Genomic DNA, 19,885 nt, shown 5'->3' with positions numbered 1-19,885 from the left:
CGAGAATCAAATTGTGTTTATCAACATGCCCAGCATTTGGAAGGTGACTTGGGACCAGACAGATGGTGAACATGTGAGCAGCCTTTGATAAGCCAGTCATTGAAGTATGGATAAACGTACACCCCTTAAGGCCTTCTGTGAAAGGTTGCTACCATCACCATGCATTTTATAAAAACCTGGGGGGTGCAGACAGACCAAAGGTAAGGATGGTGAATTAGTAATGGATCTGGCTTAATATAAGCCTCAATTTGAGGGGGTGCAAATCCAGAATGAGTTAGAGACCCTCCCATCCTTTTGGAAAAGTTTAGAATAAAACCACTTCTCTCAAGTTGTAAGGCATCTTCTCCACAGCCCCCCACTCACAGGAGGACTTGCATCTCTTGGACTAGAATTTCCACCCTAAAGTGGGACACCGATGGGAGGGTAGAGGAAAAATGAAGGGTATAACTTGTCCACCACTATACTTAGAATTCAGCAGTTCAATATGGTCAAGGAACATACCAGGCTGAAATGGGAAAGCTGATCCAGACACAACAGGGGGACAGGACCTGATGAGGGAATTGACATAAGCACCGTCTGAGTGTCTTCAAAAGTAGTTTGAGGCTTCTGTGGAATATCTATGCGACCCCAGTAGCGAGGCTGAGGTGAATCGAAACAGTTGATGACAGTTATATCCCTTGCTTCTTCTCATGAACAAGTCCTTTTGTGACAGAGGTGCCGAGAAGAGAGCTGGTAAAGGAGGCTGAAATGTTTCTTTGAAGGAACTATAGCATAGAGGCCCAAAGACCTGAGAGCAGCAGCCTTTGATTCTTCTGGGCCTTGGATCTGTGTGTCCATTTTCTTTGAAAAGCGTAAGCTCACTTCAAGTGCAACGTCTTTGATTGCTGAACCTCTTGTGATAGCGCCAAGAATTGCAACCAAGAGCATAACTTCATGGCCATTGCAGAAGCCACTGTTCTGGCTGCAGTTGGCTGAACAGGGCCATTGAAAAAGAACAAACCACTGAAGATGCTTGCTGAAACAAGAAGAGATTTTCCAGCAACCATCACAAGTAGTAGGAAGCAAGTGAAAGGATATGAAGCCAGCAATGCCCCTTGTATTGTCACATAAACGTACAGCACCAGAAGGCATGAGATCTGACCTGACAGATACCACGGAGGGAAAAGTCTGCATCAATGGTGCACGCAGCACGTGCACTCTTAAAGTGGAATGTACATGAGCAAGCGAGCCAAGAACATGTTGCAGACATTCTATTCTTATTTTACCCAAAGAAAAGGAGACACTCCCCTCTCACCTCACTGTGATGTTCAAGAAAATTACGTGTACAACAGTAAGGACAAATAATCTCTCGATCCGCAATTCCTAATTGGACTCATTTTGCAGCAGAGTTAGTATTAGAAGCTCAATGAACCCCATGCTCAAATGGACCATAAACCATCATCTGCTTTTATGCCAGTCAATGCAATTCTATTGACTATAACATCAGAGCAGAGCATAATTCAATCAAACTGTATCAAAAAATGCTTTAGAGAGACAATTACAATGTGACATGTATTTAGAACAACACTAGATTCTCACATCTGTAACCTGTCATCTCCAACCAAAAGGAATCATCAGTAAGGGTGAGAGTCTGGAGTTAATCCCAATTCCATTATAGCTGCGATATTTCATCCCCAGAGGGAAGACAATGCAGTGTAGTTTATAGCAATGCCATTTCCCAGCCAACCAAACACCACTTTGATAAAAATGCAGTTGTTACCCACAGAATTCCACGTGTGCAAACGTGATGTTCTTCAGATAGTGTTACAAAGCATACATTTCACATTCTTTCCCACTTCTTACCATCCAAGTTGTTGGCTGTGTTGAGTGCATGAAGCATCTGTTCACACCACTGAGTGAATCCATCCTGGGCTTTATTGACCCCTTGAAACAACTTTAATAGCTTCTCCTCTTCTTCCACCTTCTTGTTCTGTCTGCTCGTAATTCCTATAGATTTACTGAGACAGAGAAATTGTCATAACACATACCATGCCTGAAATAGTCATCAATTCATGTAGATAATATTAAAGATAACACTATACAGCCTATAAAAGCTCATGACTTTATCAAGGGCCAGTAACATTTAAGAGCCATCTTATTTTCTTAGTGGATGTGAAAAATCAAAGAAATTGGGACTCTAAGCAGCCCATAAGCTTTTATTGTCAAATACCATTTTAAGAAAGAGGTACAGAATTCTAAAGACCTAAAGGTGATGAAGCTATAAATCGGTTAAAAAAGAAAGTCAGGCAAGACTGGCAGTCCTTTGCCAAAAAACAAGCTCCTCCTCGATTCCTACCTGAGGCTGGCATTGCTCTTGTTTTTACTGGTTGAGTTACGAGGCCCCACTTCCTTCACTGCATCATCCCAGAACCCCATGTTTGAGTTTTTGGTGTCAGCATTGCTCCAGATGCTGCTGACTAGATCAGTTGCCCACTGGCTGGTGGGATTAGTGTTTAAAGAGCCCCACACTGAATTTCCAATGCTGCTGTGCAGGTTAGAATGCTGTTGAAACATAACAGAAAGATTGTGGCTGTTAGCATCATATCTGGAGGAGCAGCAGCACTGTCTCACCAAACCGACACAGAGTGCAATGAGAGGGGAACAAGGCAGGTGACAAGTTTCCATGTACTGGTTAGGTAAATAAGATATGCACCGTAGCGTTGCGGACTCTGTTTGGCTGCTGGTGTTGGTGCTGCTGCTGCTGCTTCTGCATCTGCCTCGCCTCTTCCTGCTGTATTTCCAAGAGAGATTTGGTAGCACCTGATGGTTTGGAAACATTGCCCCAACCGGACATTTTTTGCTGCTGTTGCTGCTGCTGCTGCTGCTGGAGGGCTTTCATCAGTTCACGCTGCTGACGTCTTTGCTGTCACACGCAAAAGAAACAACAAACCTTTCTTACTCTCAGAAGGTAATGACTCCTAGGGATTCTGGTTTGTGGATTCTTTCTGATTTCAGGTTGCGAGGGGTTTTTTTTCTTTTGGGGGATGGGGGGGAGATATAATGGACAGCACCATTTTTACGCCTATAAGGTTCTTTATTGGTTTCTATAAGTATGTTTAAATTACGACTACTGAATTTTAAGTGTCAATAGTACATGATAGTGTCTAATTTTGCCTCAACATTATGACCCAGGCAGTTAGTCACTCAATTTCTTGCTGCTCTAACTCTGGAAACCACTTACACCAGCCTCATCATATACTGCTGTTGCACATGAGTAGGAAGCAGAGAGTTTGAAAATGAAACTAAAAAAATATTAAGAAACATCACAATTCTTCATTTTTCTGGCTTTTTAAAAATAATTAAAATTCTAGGATAGTATTTAATTTGTTGCTTTAACTTAAAACAGAACTTTGCTTCCCCAAATTTCTGAGCCATTACGCCACTTTAGAACATAATCTATTCCTAAACTCTGATTTAATGTGATTAAGGCAAATGTCTGTCCCCCTTTTTCAACAAAGAGGTAAAGACCATAATAACCTTTCTGCTACCAAAAAAAAAGTAGATAAGGCTGAGTACAACAATTGAAGGCAAATAATTTTCTTTTCCAGAGTTAAGAAATAACAGAGCTTTGCTTCTGATGGGTGAATGCTCCAAAGATATAGCCAATATAATCAAATATTACAAAAGAGTAAAAGCAAAAATAGTGCATTTGTAAACAAATGCTACTATATAGTGAGGATACAAAAATATGGCAGTAATTAACAGAAGTAATGTTCTATATATCCATTCACAAGCCAAAATCCTTGTCATAATATAAGCCTAAACCTTTAAAGCATGTCAATTGAGAAGGTTTTCCTTTTTTTTCTTCTTCCTACAGCCCCATTAAAATGCTATAAAAACACTCTAGAGCTCACCTGTGCCACAAAAATTGTTTTTTTGCATGTAAAAGCCAGGGCTGGCACTAGGGCAAGAATAGGCAATTTTTGAAGGGGGGGGGGCCACTTCAAATTTTGGAAGTGGCTGTGGGCCAACCCCAAAAGGGCGGGGCTGACCCAAAATGGGCGGGGTTAAGAGCTACCCTACCAGGAGCTTTACTTGACCTGGGGTCCCTGCCCCCTGACTTCTAGCCAATGGAAGGGACCTGGAGCAGAAGGGAGAGTGCAAGGGGGGTGGGCGCCTAGCCTGCTTCCAGAATTGTCTGGGGTGAAGGCTTAGATTTCATATAACAGGGCCTCCAGCTCCTGGCCCCCACTGCTAACCTGTTGTCTGGCAGCTGCCATGCAGGCACAAGCCCTTGGAATAGAAGCAGCTGAAAGGGCTCAACTGCCAGACAATGCAGCCACCCAGCAGGAGAGCCCTTTAAATAGAAACAGTTGAAAGGGCAGCTCTCATGTCTGGCTCCCTACCAACACTCTAGAGGCACTGGGAGCTGCAAGCCCTTTTAAGTGCTTCTATTTAAAGGGCTGGCGCTTTCCCTGCACCTGTCAGGCAATGTATTGCCTAGCAGCTGCAGGGCACATGAGATCCCTTTAAATAGAAACTTGTCATCACTCCTGCCCCCCACCTTTAAATAGAAACAGCTGAAAGGGCATGCAGCTCCCCCTGCCTCTAGCACATTGCTGGAGACCTGCACTCCCTTTCAGCTGTTTCTATTTAAAAGCCTCTGTGTTCCCCACCACTGGTAGACAACTGGGTGCAGGGAAGGCAAGGGCCCTTTAAATAGAAGCATATAAAAGGGCTCACAGCTCCCTGCGCCTCTAGCGCATTGCTAGGGTGCCAGAGACGAGAGCCCTTTCAACTGCTAGATAGATTTCAAGAGCTTGAGCCTTCCCTGCAGCTGTTCGGCAGGGGAAGAGGTGAGCCGTTTAAATAGAAGCCGTTAGAAGGGCTCGAGCCCCTCTTCTGCTTAGAGGCAACGTGCTAGGAGGCCGGGCCTGGAACTGTCTCGTGGGCCTAATCAAAGCCTTAGGCAGGCTGGATCTAGCCCACTGAGCAGCTTTTGCCTGCCTCTGCATTAGGGAGTAGCAAGCAGGACAGTTGCCCAGAACCCGCAGACACAGGGGGCCCTATGAAACTAAGCTTCTCAGGCTTTGGCTTCAGCTCCAAGTGGTGGGACACAGGACTGAGGGGATTTGGCTTTCTATCCTGGGCCTCAGAGTGCCTAATGCTGACCCTCCTTGGCAGGCTCCCTGAAAAGACCCCTGGTTGAGAACTGTTGGAGAAATTTTTTCCATGCTTCACATAGGATGCATAGTTACAATGGCTAATTTGCTAGGCTTAGCCATGATTATTTGCTAAGCCATGAAGTAGCTTCCTCTTCACTTGTTCTGACTATGTTGTATGCAGTATTTTATGCCTATAATAGAAACCAGTTTAGCTGATACAAAATCATTAAGGTAAAATTTTACTAGATAAAAAACGTAAAATATTAATATTAAAGAAACTATGAACTTGACTACATGGAGTTTGTGTCTGGCAAGTTGGTTATATAACTTGTGTTCTAGCCAACCATACACTGTCTGCATAGACACCGTTATCATGCACTAGGACAGGGGGTGGGGAAACTTTTTTTGGGTTGGGGACCAGTGACCTTCAGAAAAATCAGTTGGAAGCTACACAAAAGTGAAGAGCGCCAAAAAAACCCACCCATCTCACCAAAACCCACCTCACTGACATGGCCCCTGAATGAAAAGCAGAAAGACACTCCCGACATTTCCTTAGCACATCAGAGCCGTGGATGGGGCTAATAGACTTTGTGGGCTCCCTTGGCTGTAGGGTGGGGCCCAAAAATGAGAGATTCAGTATGTCGGAGGAGGCTGCCAGGAAGTGGGTTAGGGGTGTTGGGATTGGGCAGGAGTGAAGATGTACAAGTGGGTTGGGTGTCAATAGGTCAAGTACGGTGCAGGAGTGGGCTCAGGGATGGGGAGTCTGGTGGGAGGTGGGGTGCAAGAGCAGAACAGCGGTCTGGGCAGGACAGGGATGCAGGAGCATGTTGGGAGTGGGAGGGCCTGAGCAGGAGGGCATGCTTCTCTGGCACAGTTCCCCGGGAATGCACTTGGTATAGTGTCCTCCACTGCTCCCAGACACTGTCCCCCTGTTGCTCCTATTGGTCCTGATTACAGCCAATTGGAGCAGTGAGGGAAAAGCCGAAAGGTGGTTTCCCCAGCGATGGAGAAGCAAAGAGGGTGCGGCAGTGAGCAGAGCCACTTCCTCTGGATGCCAAACAAAACCTGTGGGTCAGATTTGGCCCCAGCTTGCCTGACTCCAGCTTGCAAGGCTCAGACCCAGGCAAGTCAGAGGCTGGGCCTTAGGTCCCCCACCTACTGCCCTAGAAGTTCCATAGGGTGCTTTGATGCACTGCACTTAGAAAAAACAAATTAAGTGCACTATATGGAACTCAGTGTGCAGTTGCATGGTCCACACAACCACTTAACATATAGCAGGCTTGCATGCTGTACATTTACAGCTGTGCGCCAAATGTCTAGCGATACAAGCCTGATATCAAAAAATTAAAGGCATTCTGTAACAGAACCTTTCAGTTTGAGATTTTTGTTGCATAAGCAATATGATCACAAACCAATGCAAATAGTTCAGACACACTGTCTATTTCATATAGAAATAAATATTGTAAAGGAAGTCATATTACATATAAAGTATTTGTTTTGTATTAAAGAAGCTGATACCGTCAAATGGCATGGTGAGAAGCCAATAAGAAGTGTATAACTAAGACAAATCAACCAAAAATGCTGAATATCTGATTAATTTTATGACAATGTTATGAACAGGGTGATTGAGGTAATCTCTTTTATTGGACCAACGTAAGTTTGTCTCTTTCACCAATAAGGGATATTGCCTTGTCCACACTGTCCTTCCGATAAATTGTAGCCATATTGATCTCAGGGTATTTTTACACACACATATATTAAGAGTGTTTCTGTGTCCGAGAGTCAGTTTGTTCAACAACTTGCCATAAAATTCAGTATGCAGCCTCCTCTTACCCTAACTTAATCCAAGGTCAGGTTTTGGTCGTGCCTGGAAAACATGAAGTACTGAGAATGGGACTTTTTTCGATAACATGGAAAGGGAGGGGACAGAGAGGAGGGATGCAAAAGGGAGGGATGCGATACTGAGAGTGGCCACTAGGGGCAGCTGCAGCACCAAGAGTGGACACCAGAGCTGGGGCTCCCCCATCTTGACCGCCTCCAGTCCAGGCAAGTACCCGTGAGCCTACCCCCGCTCTTTCCATGAGGGAGAGGCAGTGGAGGGCTGACACCTCCCTCCAGTGGACATTCCCCCACAGCCTGCATACTGCTGGGGGATGAGACTAAGGCAGTGGTTCCCAACCTTTTCCCCATTTTGACAATTCAGGAAGACTTGGTGACCCAGGGCAATTAAAAAAAATACGTGAATGGCTCCTTAAGAGCCACCTGGGGAGACACCTAGCAACCCTTTTGAAATGTAATGGCTCTAGGGACTGCCCCCCGGCCCGCAGGCTCTCCAGGGGGTGGGGGCTGCCCCTGAAAGAGAAGGGATAACCCCCAGATCTTGGTCCCACTCTGCACAGGCTGCAGACTCCTCCTCTTCCCCCGTCCCGCAGAAGAGGTTTCTGGGGGCAGCTCTGGGAACCCTCATCTCCCTCCTCCTCCCCCAGCCTCCCAAAACAACCTGCAGTTACAGGTTAGAAGTTACAGGTTAGCGGTCACAGATTGCACCAGTGGTCTCCAACCTTTTTACGACCAAGATCACTTTTTAAATGTCAGAACAAGCCAAGATCTAACCCATCCTTTCCTCAAGACCCCACCCCCTACCTTGAAGCCCCGCCCTCTCTGTTCTCCTCTCCATAACTTGCTATCCCTAACCCTTATACACTCTCAGGGTACAGCTACACTGCTGCCTTTTCTTTTAAATCTTTCTGTCGGAATAGGTTTTTCCAACATTTGGCACATCTAGACTGGGCCAAATGTCAGAAAAACCCTGTCTTTTGGAAGCCCCGTTATTCCTCGTGGAACGAGAAACACTGGGGTTGCTGAAAGAGCTTGTTTGCTCTTCCACTAAAAAAAGCATAAGAACAAACACGTCCCTGGATGCGGAAGATTTTTTCTGGGATAAAAACTCTTGTAGTCTAGCCGTACCCTAACTGGGTTGAGACAGGAGGTGCGGGCGCTGGGTAGGAATGAGGGATGTGGGTGTGGGAAAGGGTGAGAAGTACAAGCTCTGGGAGGGAAACTGAATGCAGAAGGAGGTGGAGTAGGGGATGCTGGCTCAGGAAGGGGGCTCCAGGCTGGGGAGTGTTGGGTCAGGTGGAGGGTTGGTGTGTTGAGCAAGCCACAGGCTTGTGGATGTGGGGGCGCAAGAGTTTGGGTTGGGGTATGTGAGGGGCTCAGGGCAGGGAGGTTGGGAGTATGATGGGCTCAGGACACAGATTTGCAGTATGGATGGTGCAGGAGTGTTGTGGCACAGGACTGAGGATGTAGGGGTGTAGGAGTATGAAGATGTGAGGCTCAGGACAGGGGGTTCTGGTGTATGACAAGCTCATTTTTGGGGGAGGGGGGAGGGGAGGGGAGGGGGTACAACAGTGTTATGTTTGTTTCAACCAGATGGGGGCTTGGCCCCAATTGGGGGCTTCTTGGCCAGGCTTCGTTTTTAAATAAAATATTATGTCAAAAACAGTTTCAGCATTGTCTTTATTTATGAGGGGGCGGGGAACCTGTTTTGAGTCAGGGGTCACTGACCCACAGAATAGTTAGTTGGGCCATACAAGTGAGCTGCAAAAAAACAACTGCTCCAAAAACACTCCAGCCTCACTAATGTGGCCCCAACTGTGCTGGTGGGGGCAGGAGCAAGGTGCTGGTGGGGGCAGGAGCGGGTGGCAGGGTGCTGAGGCAGGAACCAGGGTGCTGGGTCAGGTGGAAGGGTGCTGGGTGAGGGTGCTGGACCAGGGGCCAGGGTGCCGGTGGGCGCTGGGGCAGGGAGTCCCCTGGTGCCTGGGACTCCTATATTTCCCTGCCCTCCAGCCCACACATAGGAAGGCAGTAAGAGAAATAAGTCCTGGGCACGTGCCTCCTCCCAGGACTCCTACCCCCTTCTCCCTCCCATGCGCAGGAAGGCAGCAAGAGAAGGGAGTCCCCAGCATGCACCTCCTCCCAGGACTCCTACCCTTCCCGCGTGCAGGAAGGCAGCAGGAGAAGGGAGTCCCTGGCGCACCACAGACCTGGCTTCAGGAAATGTGCCGGGTGTTTGGGGGAGGAGGGAGCAGCCTGCACACTTCCTGAAACCCCAGAAGTGGCATGCAGCTGCAGGACTGCCCCATCACCCTGCAGGAAGTTGGCATTACCTCCATTGTTGCTGGAGGTAGCGTCAGTGGGGGGCTGCTTCTTCTGGGTGGGGAGAAATGGGACCGAATGCCTTGCTATCGACTGGTCGAGCCCTTCCGATCGACCGTCGATCGCGATCAATGGGTTGGTGATAACCATGGGATTACACATACTTAGCTTCATACTGCTGACTGCAGCTAAGCCTCCCTCGGAGTGGGGACCACCAGCCTCTGCCGGCCCCACTCCTGCAGCAGTATAACCACCTCCGTGGGGAAGGGCCAGCAACAGCTGCCAGTCCCACTCTCAAGGAGGTTTCACTGAAAGCTCTGCAGCCAACACCAAGAGAGCCACAGAATATAACGCGTGGCAGAGGGTGGGATGGGACCGGCCTATCACGGTGGCTAGCCAGATCATCCCTTGTCCGAGAGCAGCCCATGTCTGTGGTGGGCCTGTGGGGCTGGAGCAGTCTCCTACCCAGGGCAAGCAGGGAGCAGCTCGATTTTCTACCAGTTAACTGGAACCATTAAGCCTCACTGGTTAAGGTTAGCCTTTTACACCCCCAGAAGCCAATCACAGGAATAATGTAAGGATCAATAGCCCTCAGAAGCACTCCAACAGTGTTTTACGAAGTGTCCATCTTGAGCCCCACATTTTTTCCTGCATTACAAAGAGCTGCTGCATTCTCTTACAATTTCACTTCCCCAACAGTCATTTCCTATAGGTTTGTAAATGCATCTCACCCACAGCATGTACTTATAGTGATAGAAATCCCCAATTATCACCTCTAATACCATTAACTCACAAACATCCCACTCTCCCTACCTCTAATATCATCAATTCACAGACACTTACCTTCCTTCCTCCCCCCCCCCCCCTCCCCCGCATCCCCCTCCTGTTCTGCAATGTGATTTGTCCTTTTCATATTTGTTCATTTTTAATTGTATCCTTTGGTATATATGGTTGAGACTACTTTCTTCCACTATTTAATCTGAGGAAGTGGGTCTGGCCCACGAAAGCTCATCATCTAATAAACCATCTTGTTAGTCTTTCAAGTGCTACATTGTCCTGCATTTTGCTTCAGCATGTACTTGTTATTCAAGTTCTCAATGTCCCCTGAACATACACCCTTAATATACTGCTGGGATTACATAACGAAAAGAAGTCGTCTCTCCTTCTTTCTGAAATTCTGCAATCAATTACATTTTAAAATAAATGTTAATTAGTTCAGTAGTCTCAAATAGGCACCTGGTTCTTGGCCTGAAAAACAAAACAGCTCAGATGACTTGGTCCTATTTAAAAGTTGGCTTATTTTTCTTTAGATTTAATTCATTTGATGAACAGCCAAGTAGAAACAGCCAGTTCTACTCCAACATAGAGCTTGCACACCTCAAACCTACTTAAAGTGAATTTACCTCCTCTCGAAGCTGCCGTTCTCTCTCTTCTTCAAGCTTTTGGATTTCTGCCAATGATAATGTGGTCTGGGACTGACAGGCTCCCGAACTGGATTGCTGGCCCCATGTTGAAGAAGAAGGGAGCTGGGGAAAGTATTAAATAATAATTACAAATTCTCTGAATGAATACTAATGAGACTAAATCTATGGACAGATTTTTTTGATCCCACTGAATAAAAGCCATATTATAAGTGTGGTAAATCTCTGGCCATGACCTGTGGGTCTCATGCTTCTCACATACACTGTTTGCCTCAAAGGCTTGTTGTGACCCTCCACGTGACCTCTTTCTCCTTACAGGGGCCACAGCTACTGAGCCACATTCATCATAAGCTAGTTGATAGTTTTAGGGTCAAAACCCCTTGTAGTTCTGGTCCCTTTTCAGCGACAGACTCTGATGGTGTGGGGAGGTTTAGGGGGAACCTAGGCCTGCCTGCTACTCCGGGTTCGAGCCCAGGGATCCTAAGGCAGCAGCAACAGACAAGGTTACTGCCACTTCCAGTTTAATAGCTTTTCTCTGGGCCACTTCCCCAAATGATCTCTCCCAATACCTTTCCTCTGGTCAGTCCTCAGCTTCTCTCGTGCGCGCTCAAGCTACATCTAAACTATGTTTGTTTGGTTTTTTTTTGGTGGGATACCGGAGGTAACTCACAAAAACCCTGCGGCGTCCAAGGAACGCATTTTCTCTTCTGCTTTATTTTCCACAGAAGAGCAAATACACTCTTTCGGGAAGCCCTGAAAACCTTGTTTCCAGGGGCATAAGGGCTCCGCCAAAAGGAGGTGGTTTTTCCACCATTTGGCCCCCATCTAGATGGGGGCCAAATGGTGGAAAAGCCTCTTCCACAGGGGGAAAAAGAAAGCAGAAAAAGCTACGCAAAATGTAGAGCATATTTTACCTAACTTTTTTCCGCAAAAATGTTGCAGTCTAGATCCAGCCTCACCCAAACACCCCTTTTACACTTCACTTCCTTCTTCCAGTCCTTCACTCTTTACCTTCCCCCTTCCTTATCTGGGGGGAAACCTTTTAAAACAGCTCCACAAGCCTTAATTGGCTGCAGATGTCTAATTAGCTTGTAGCTTCCAGCAAGCTCTAATTGATCCAGGTGCCTGGATGATTATGCTGCACTAGGCTTGGCCCTATTTACTCAGGGAAGAGAGAGCTGTTCACCCAGGCCCCAGCATGTCTTCCCTCCATTAGTGTGCAGCAGCCAGCTGGCCGGGTCTGTCACAGAAGATATTCAAATACCTGGTTTAAAAAAGTATATGTTATTGGTCATACTTTGTTACATGTGCCATGAGCTGCAAGGCAGTGTTAGGCTCACTCAATACCTAATAGATCAGAAACTGTTCAGCCAAAAAATGTTTTCCTCAAAGACAGTGTGGTATTTGAAGCATTTAAGGCTCAGTTACCTCACACTGGAGGCTACTAAAACAATAAAAAAAACATTATACATGTTTTTCAAACTAAGGGGGAATTAAAAAAAAAATCTTCAAGTGCTAGATACAAGCTGAGTTGTGGCTTGTGATCAAAAGGTGACTTTTATGCAGATCAAGGGACGCCACTTTTCCACCTCCTGTCATGTCCTTAAAAACAAGCTGTGATTCTTGAATGGGGAAATCAAGAATCAAGTTACTCTTTTCTTCTGGCAGCCTTTCCTGGCTAGCTGAGCTCTCTCTTTCTTCCTTTCCAATTGTTTTAATTTCTTCTCCCCTTGTTTCTCTCATCGTTCCCCAAATTTCAAGCATCTGCTCCTCAATAATTCTTTGCTTTTCTTCACCTTCCTCACCATAGGGTTCCACCACTCAGTTCCCTTTCTCTTGATTCAATTCAGCTAACTGACATCTTACATGCTAGTTCTTTTGGTCCTACTCTACGGTGATGTTTTACCTGAACATTTTCGGTGAGTGGGGAAAGGTAAATTATGGTAGAGCATTACCTTCATTTGTGCAAGTTGCTGCTGCTGCTGCTGCTGCTGTAACCGGCGCAGAGCCTCCTGCTGCTGCTGCCTCTGTCTTAGTAATTCCTTCTGGCGCTGGAGTTCTAGCTCCTTGCGCTTTCGCTCTTCCTCTTCAAGCCGCAGTCTGGCTGCCTCCTCTTCCATGTGCAACCGGTTTTCCTCTAGTCGACGCTGGGCCTCCTCCTCTTCACGTGCCCATCTGGCAGCCTCCTCTTCCTTCCCAGGAAACAAAAAATTTAAAAGTTTCTTAAGAGGACTCAGATCTAAAATACTTCATAAAACATGTACGGTTTAGAAGTCCTGAGAGAAGAGATGACCGCTTTTTATTTAATCGTAACAATGTGATACTGTATCATTTATCAGGCTGAGATAATAATTTGGTCTACTGTCCTTCAAAATACAGATTTCATAATGTTCCATGAAAGAACTGGATTAAAAGGGCAAACTGAATTAAGGCAAAGGTTAGCTAGAGATCAGACTGGACAGAGGGAAAATCCAAATACCAACTTTCCCCTGGGATCTGTATTCACATTATTACTGTGCAACTCTACTACTTGCTGCTAGCTCTCACAGTAAGTGCTGCTGTCAGTTTTCAACCCATAAAATGAGGACAAGAGGAATAAAAAGGGAAGGTTTTCAGATCAAATTAGAAATGTGGCAGTAGAGAAGAATTAAGATTTGGCTATTTCATACCACTAGAAAAGCAAGGAAGATTACTTTTGCATCAACAAGCACAAGATTATGTGGTGGGAGAAAGGAAGGAAGCATTGCTAGATGAATTGCTAGAGTAGGGAGGGGAAAAGAGAAAGACATCAACATGAAGTTATACATTTTAGCAGTGGACAACTTTGAAGTGGATTCTGAAGACAATTAAATTGTTGGGGATCGGTATGATGCAGGCACTTTGAAAAAAAATTGTGAATGCGCTGGTGGAATCAGTTGGCACATATTGGAATCCATAAAGGGAGACTCAAGAGGCCACAAATAAGGAGTTATAGTACCTAAGCTTGGATATGTTGGCGCATGGGATGAGGTTTTAAGCAGGAATGAAGTCTTGACAGAGTGGAGCCTGGTGGACTGGCAAACATAGGCGATGTAAAGGAAGAGTCAAGGATGTTGCAGTATTCTGTAGTATGTCCAAACCACTGCATCTTACAGAGTGAATATTTTGCAGTATATGGTAGTGTACTGTATGCATTTTCCCTCTCTTTAAATTAATGACCACTGACTGGAAAGCTTAAGGATATATCCTAGAGGCACAGTCAAATGTGTACTTGAAAATAAAACATTCAACAAATATAGGTCTCTCACAAGCTGGCTGCCTCTAAGATATTCCCACCCAGCTGAGTGCGATACTGGCTTAATATCTAATCAAGATGCAGAAGATCAGAGAGGACTATTTGAACAGGCCGATGATGTCAGGAGAGGAGACCTAATGAGAGAAAACAACAAGGGGAGTTTCTGGTCTGGGAAAGGCTTAGTGAAGTCAGTCTGGAAGAAGCCAACAGAGAGCAAGTTAGGTTCCTATGGGATGGGGCCAAAGATAGGACCTCTAGGAAGCAGGGAGACCCCTGAGGTAAACTGCTGGAGTTCCTAGAGAAAGGAGACAGTAGGAGGAAGTCTGCTGTAAAGAAAAACCTACAGAAAACAGGCAAGCAAGTTCCTGTGAAGGGCCAAAGCACAAAAGCTTGCTGAAAGATACCAGCCTCAAGAAGACTTATGTCCAACAACAGTACTTGATCCTAGAGCCAGTGAAAGGCAGTAAAACTCTAGGAAAAGGTTGAGAACCAGGGCCAGAAGATACATAGATTATTTGGGACTTTGAACTTCAGTTGGATATTATAATACTCTGAAGGGGCTGAACTAGCTACCTTCTCAGCTAGAACTTATAACATGCAAAGACAGAAGGCCTGCAGGAGGCGACAAAGACTATCTCTGGCATGGTGCAAGGAGGCACTCTTGTGACAAACGAACTACTATCTACTCCACTTTCTCAACAATCAAGTTTAGATGGCTTTCCACAGCACCAAGTTTGCTCACTTTTATCATTATCAGGCTGAAAGGCAAATGTAATCTATATTAATTCAATTTAATTCTGCCCATGTGCAGTTTCAATACCAGATTCCTATCCTGATAAGAAAGGAACATCCTTAGAAAGGATCATCCTCTCCTCAGCTGGCACTAGCAAGTCTCCGTGTTCACTCAGTTCCAGCATCTCCCATGCTTGAGCATGGTAAATCTCGTGATCATTTTCACCTGTTTACGAAGCAACTCTTCTCGCTGACGTCTTTCCTCCTCTTCTCTTCTCCTTTCCTCCAATCTTCTAAGTGCTTCCTCTTGCTGTTGTCGCTCCTCTTCCTCCCGTTGTCGTCTTAGTGCAATTTCCTGCTCTCTCTGCCGCCTCAGGGCTTCTTCCTGAAATGAAGAAAAATGATCAAAAGAAAAGTGATACATACACAAGAGTTGGGGACCACTGCTGTATATTGTCTAGACTTACGTACAGAGAATCCTCCAGCGCACCGCACTTTTTAATGAGGCAATTATACCAACATATCCCCTCTTATCGTACAAACAGACCAGAAATTTACCAATCTCCCTACTATGATCAACATTTTATCCTATTCTTCATATGCAATCCAAAAAAAATCCACCATCCTATTTTGAGCTAATTATTGAGGTTAATTATCCCTATTCATGCTATTCTGCACAGACTTGCAAGATTATTATACTGCCTGTATTCAGCTGGGAAAAAGACTAACCACCACTTCAAAACACATATTTGGTAGTAATTTAAAATACATCTGCAGCATCACCTTGCTCATGATGAACTTCTGTTGTTAAACCTGATGCTCAATTTCTCAGCAAAACGGCCACCAGCAAAGTGTCACTCACAAATGGCAGTTTAAGTTCACAGGATCGCTCACAATGCACTTTTGATATCAGAATAAACATGACATGAATTACTACTTGCATTGCTCAAGCACACCTAAATAACTATTGGGGAATTTTGTGCCGTTTACTGAGTGCACTCACAGAGAAGGTAATGACAAAGACTTTAAAAACTAATTTAAGATGAGACTTAACGAGAGGAAAAGGAACAGAAATAAGAGCATAAGTTTACATGGACGATGTATAATTTGGTTTTAAATCATTAAAACTAAACATCAGCCAAGTTTAAATCTCTTACAATGTGGAGATCTCTCTCAATACATCAAGCCCCTCACTCGAATCTAGAACTTGAAAGTTACTGTACCCTTTCAAGTGAACTCTATCAGATGTCTACTGATGTCTATGATCCAAACTAAGAGAATATAGCCATTTCCTTGGAGAACACATGGACCTTTTCCTATGGACTGGAAATATTTTCAGCTTGAATTTGTATAATCTTTTAGTACGTACCTTCCATTCAGCTATGAAGATCTGAGACTATAGGTTAAAAAAAAAAAATCTACCCTGTGAGTCATGCTAACAGAAAAGAAGGCGTTCCAGTTGGGAAATGAAGAGAAGCCCTAGATGCATGTATAAAGATACGAATTGAATGCTGTGATAGGTTGTTGTCACCCCTAACAGGACTCATAACTACATGAGTCTAAGTCAATAAAATGGTTTGATTCTCAGAATCAGTCTCACCTTTCAGAGAGGTAGCCATGTTAATTGTTTCAGCAAAAACAACGAGGAGTCCTGTGGCACCTTAAAAACTAACCAATTTATTTGGGCATAAACTTTCACAGATTGCAGTCCACTTTGTCAAACGCATCAAGTGGAAACTTCAGTTTGGCAAAGATATATACACACATGCAAAGACAGGAATGTTACATATGATCCATGGTTGAGAACCACTCATCTAGACCATCCCTGATAGACATTTATTTATCCTACTCTTAAATATCTCCACAGATGGAGATTCCAGAACCTCCCTAGTCAATTTATTCCAGTGTTTAATCACCCTGACAGGAACTTTTTCTCTAGACCTTTAATCATTCTTGTTGCTCTTCTCTGAACCTTCTCCAATTTCTCCACATCTTTCTTGAAATGTGGCGCCTAGAACTGGACACAATACTCCAACTGAGGCCTAATCAGCGCAGAGTAGAGCAGAAGAACGACTTCTCATGTCTTGCTCAACACTCCTGCTAACGCATCCTAGAATTATGTTGGCTTTTTTTGCAACAGTGTCACACTGTTAACTCATATTTAGCTTGTGGGCCACTATAGCTTTAGCTTTAAACTGTGTTGAAAAAAACCTCACCTGCTTTCTTCGCGCCAGTTCCTCTTCTTCTCGCCGTTTCCTCTCTTCTTCCTGTTGCCTCCTAAGTAGTTCCTCTTGTTGTCTTCGAAGTTCCTCCTGTCTTTTTCTCTCTTCCTCTTCCCGTTTGGCCCTTATTTCCACTTCTCTCCGCTCTTGTTCTAGCTGCAATTACATAAAACTACTGTTAGATACAAGAGCAGAGTAGGTGAGGCTCTCCTACACCATTCTTTGTAGTGATCCCACAGTAAATCTATGTTGCCTCAGGGACTAGATACCTAGAACATTTAGACTGATTTCTTGGGGGAAGGGGTCACAATTTTTTCCTCTCCATATCAATTCTCCTGAGCCAGCTCCTTAAAACCATTGCTGAATTAAGAATAGAGGTGGGCAATATTTTTGATGGGGGTGGGCACTCCAACAATTTGTAAAGTAGTCAAGGGTTGCACTCTTCTATGATATTAATGGAGAAGGTATAGGGTCTGGGATGGAGGCTGGCTGCATGAGGGAGCTTGGATAGGCAACTGCAATGCAGGAAGGAGTGTGGAGTCTGGGAGAGAGTGTGGGTGAAGGAGTGATGTGAGATCCGGGGCACGGGATTTGAGTGCAGGGTCCAGGATGGGGCATGCATGTAGGAGAGGGTGCAGGATTGGTGAGGGAGTTGTGACCAAGAGCAGAGTACAGTAGGGGGTCCAGAGTGCTTTGGTGCAGGCTTTGTAGGCGGTGCCTGGCCAACAGCCCATTGGGACCCTCAAGCAGGCTCCCTGCCTACCATGCACCCACACACTGCTCAAAGTGGCCAGCTGCTGAGGCCAAGTGCATCTCTGCACTGTGCACCCTTTGGAGTGGAAAGGACCTTCGCATGCTGCCTGTATCACAAGCACAGCCCCAGGCGGCTCCCACTGTGCTGGGGCAGTGCACAGAGAAGCACATGCTAGTCCCAGCAGCCAGACACTTTGAGCAGCATGTGGGGGTGCAGCAAACAGGGAGCCTGCCCAAGGGTTCTATTGGCTCATGGGACTTTGACAGGCCGGAGTATTGTGGTGGGCCAGATCTGAAGGTTTGGCAGGGTTGTGGGGCAAATTTTGCCCACCCCTGATTAAGAGACTACAAAGAGTCACTAAGAGGTCATCTCAAGCAGTACATCCTACACCATTTTGGATTATGACTCATAGAAGGTACTAGCAGGCTGTATCCTGTGCTTGCTACGCTCACCAATCCCCCTCTCGCTGGCTGCTTTTGTGGCCAGTGAGCCTGATGATGTCATTCTGTTGCCCAGCAGGAACACTTTTTTTAATATATAGGGAGACTAGAATATCTATGAATTGCCCCCAACAATTAGCACTCACTGTTCCCTAAACTGATGTGCACAAGAAAAAAAGTTGGGATTCAAATAGCAGCAAGAACTAACAGTTATTGCTCCTATCTGCTTCTAACAGCAAAGGAGGAAATTCAATTTGAATGTTTAAGTTTGACCCAACACTAAAAATAATCTCAATCTCACACCTCAGAGATGCCCAAGAATGTTTTATACACAAGTGTAAAAATATAACTATTAATTTAGAATATCAGTAGCATCCTTCTACAATGAAACTCATTTTCTGCAGGATACATGATAGTCTCTGACCTTCGCAGCTTTGGCCTTCTCAATCTGCTGAAGTTGTTCTAACGCTGGTCCCTGAGCTGTAGTATCAATGGGGAGATCCCAGACACTGCTTCCTTCCCAAACTGCAAAGTAAAGACAATAGCATAACTAATATTCACAAGCCGTAGTAAGAGGACTATCAGAAGCCAGGTAGAGAGAGGCCTTATGCATTCTGGTTACTACTATGTTACAAATACTGAAAACATAATGGTGTGCTGCACTCTTATAATTATGTTCAGTAAAGAAGCCACACTTGCTTAATATCCCAGGGAGCAAGGCCTGATAACCCTAATACTTTCCTCAGAAGCATAGGTGCATCAAGGTGAGGGGTCTACCACCAAATTCTAGACCAAGCCCCCACTGTCCAACCCTCCCTCCTTACACCAGGAGAGAAGCCGCTTCACACTGTAATGTAAGGAAGTATGCTACATTTTTTTACATCGCTTTGGCTGAAGATCTCTAGTGGTGATGCACAGCTGTATTTCCTTACATTCAAAATAGAATTTTCCTTGGAGCATGAGGTGAGTTGAAGACCTGGTTTTCGTTTCTAATGGAAGCTGAGATATGCAAACCTTGATCCATCTTGCCTTTAGCAAGTAGCAAAAAGAGGTGCAATCATTGAAAACAAAGATTCAGGCCCTAGGGACTTCCTAGAAGTAGTCTCTTACCCGTGGGCTGTGAGGCTGTTGACTGAAGCTCCCAAATTGAGCTAGCATCTGGCACTGACACAGATCTCGTTACGGATGGCATCAGGTTCTGTTCAGATATTCTGTAATACAAACAAGAAGATTCTACATGCCACTTCCAAAGACAGGTCTGCTCTGGACACACAATGGGCATTTTTAATTTAGTAACATGCCATTGCATTTTCCTTCATCCCCACCCTAACAAACCTCTATTTAAAACAAAAACTTGATGCTGAGACTACTGTGCAGAAAGTTATCTCCTGTCTAAAGATTGTTCAGTCGAGGATACTACAAGCTGTAGCTCACAGGCTACCTGACTAAAGGCATATGAAATTCTAGAATTCACTTGCCTCTGCCAGTTGAATTCCAGCACACTGTGTCCTCACAAAAGTGCTTTACCAATCCTGGTCAGGACTTTGGTGACAATTTCCCCCATAAGAGGATTCCCCAGAACTTCAACCGGAGGAGACTTCTCATTTTCATAAGTCCTCTCCCAAACAGAAGCCGTGGACAAAAAGGTATTCAATATCCAACAGCTTTTTTTTATAGTCCACACCCCCACCACCTGGAAAAAAGTTGAATGCACAACCCTAGATACGACCAAGCAATTCT

At 45.2% G+C, this 19,885-nt stretch overlaps 2 protein-coding genes across 9 annotated transcripts in view; one reads left to right on the top strand and one right to left on the bottom strand.

The window, feature by feature from the left end:
* The window catches only part of GIGYF2 (GRB10 interacting GYF protein 2), a 128,326-nt gene that overhangs the window by 12,378 nt on the left and 96,063 nt on the right, over positions 1–19,885 (bottom strand). For all 8 annotated transcript variants that reach the window (XR_012906183.1, XM_006123679.3, XM_075937383.1 and 5 more), the window contains 9 exons: positions 19,256–19,356; positions 18,570–18,670; positions 16,946–17,107; positions 14,956–15,114; positions 12,679–12,915; positions 10,706–10,828; positions 2,693–2,902; positions 2,336–2,541; positions 1,843–1,997 (listed from right to left, as the gene is read on the bottom strand). Coding sequence is in view for 7 of the 8 variants with exons in the window: in XM_006123679.3 (XP_006123741.2) it covers positions 1,843–1,997; positions 2,336–2,541; positions 2,693–2,902; positions 10,706–10,828; positions 12,679–12,915; positions 14,956–15,114; positions 16,946–17,107; positions 18,570–18,670; positions 19,256–19,356 (1,454 nt within the window). In the remaining variant the exon portion in view is untranslated. The remainder of the gene's footprint in view (positions 1–1,842; positions 1,998–2,335; positions 2,542–2,692; positions 2,903–10,705; positions 10,829–12,678; positions 12,916–14,955; positions 15,115–16,945; positions 17,108–18,569; positions 18,671–19,255; positions 19,357–19,885) is intronic.
* The window catches only part of KCNJ13 (potassium inwardly rectifying channel subfamily J member 13), a 34,339-nt gene continuing 34,120 nt past the window's right edge, over positions 19,667–19,885 (top strand). The window contains exon 1 of the mRNA XM_025184983.2: positions 19,667–19,791. The gene's annotated coding sequence lies outside the window, so the exon portion shown is untranslated. The remainder of the gene's footprint in view (positions 19,792–19,885) is intronic.

The sequence above is a fragment of the Pelodiscus sinensis genome, chromosome 10, assembly GCF_049634645.1.
Source record: "Pelodiscus sinensis isolate JC-2024 chromosome 10, ASM4963464v1, whole genome shotgun sequence".
Classification (NCBI taxonomy): domain Eukaryota; kingdom Metazoa; phylum Chordata; order Testudines; family Trionychidae; genus Pelodiscus; species Pelodiscus sinensis.
Note: the sequence above shows the minus strand (reverse complement) of the source record. Positions and strands in the feature narration are given on the sequence as shown.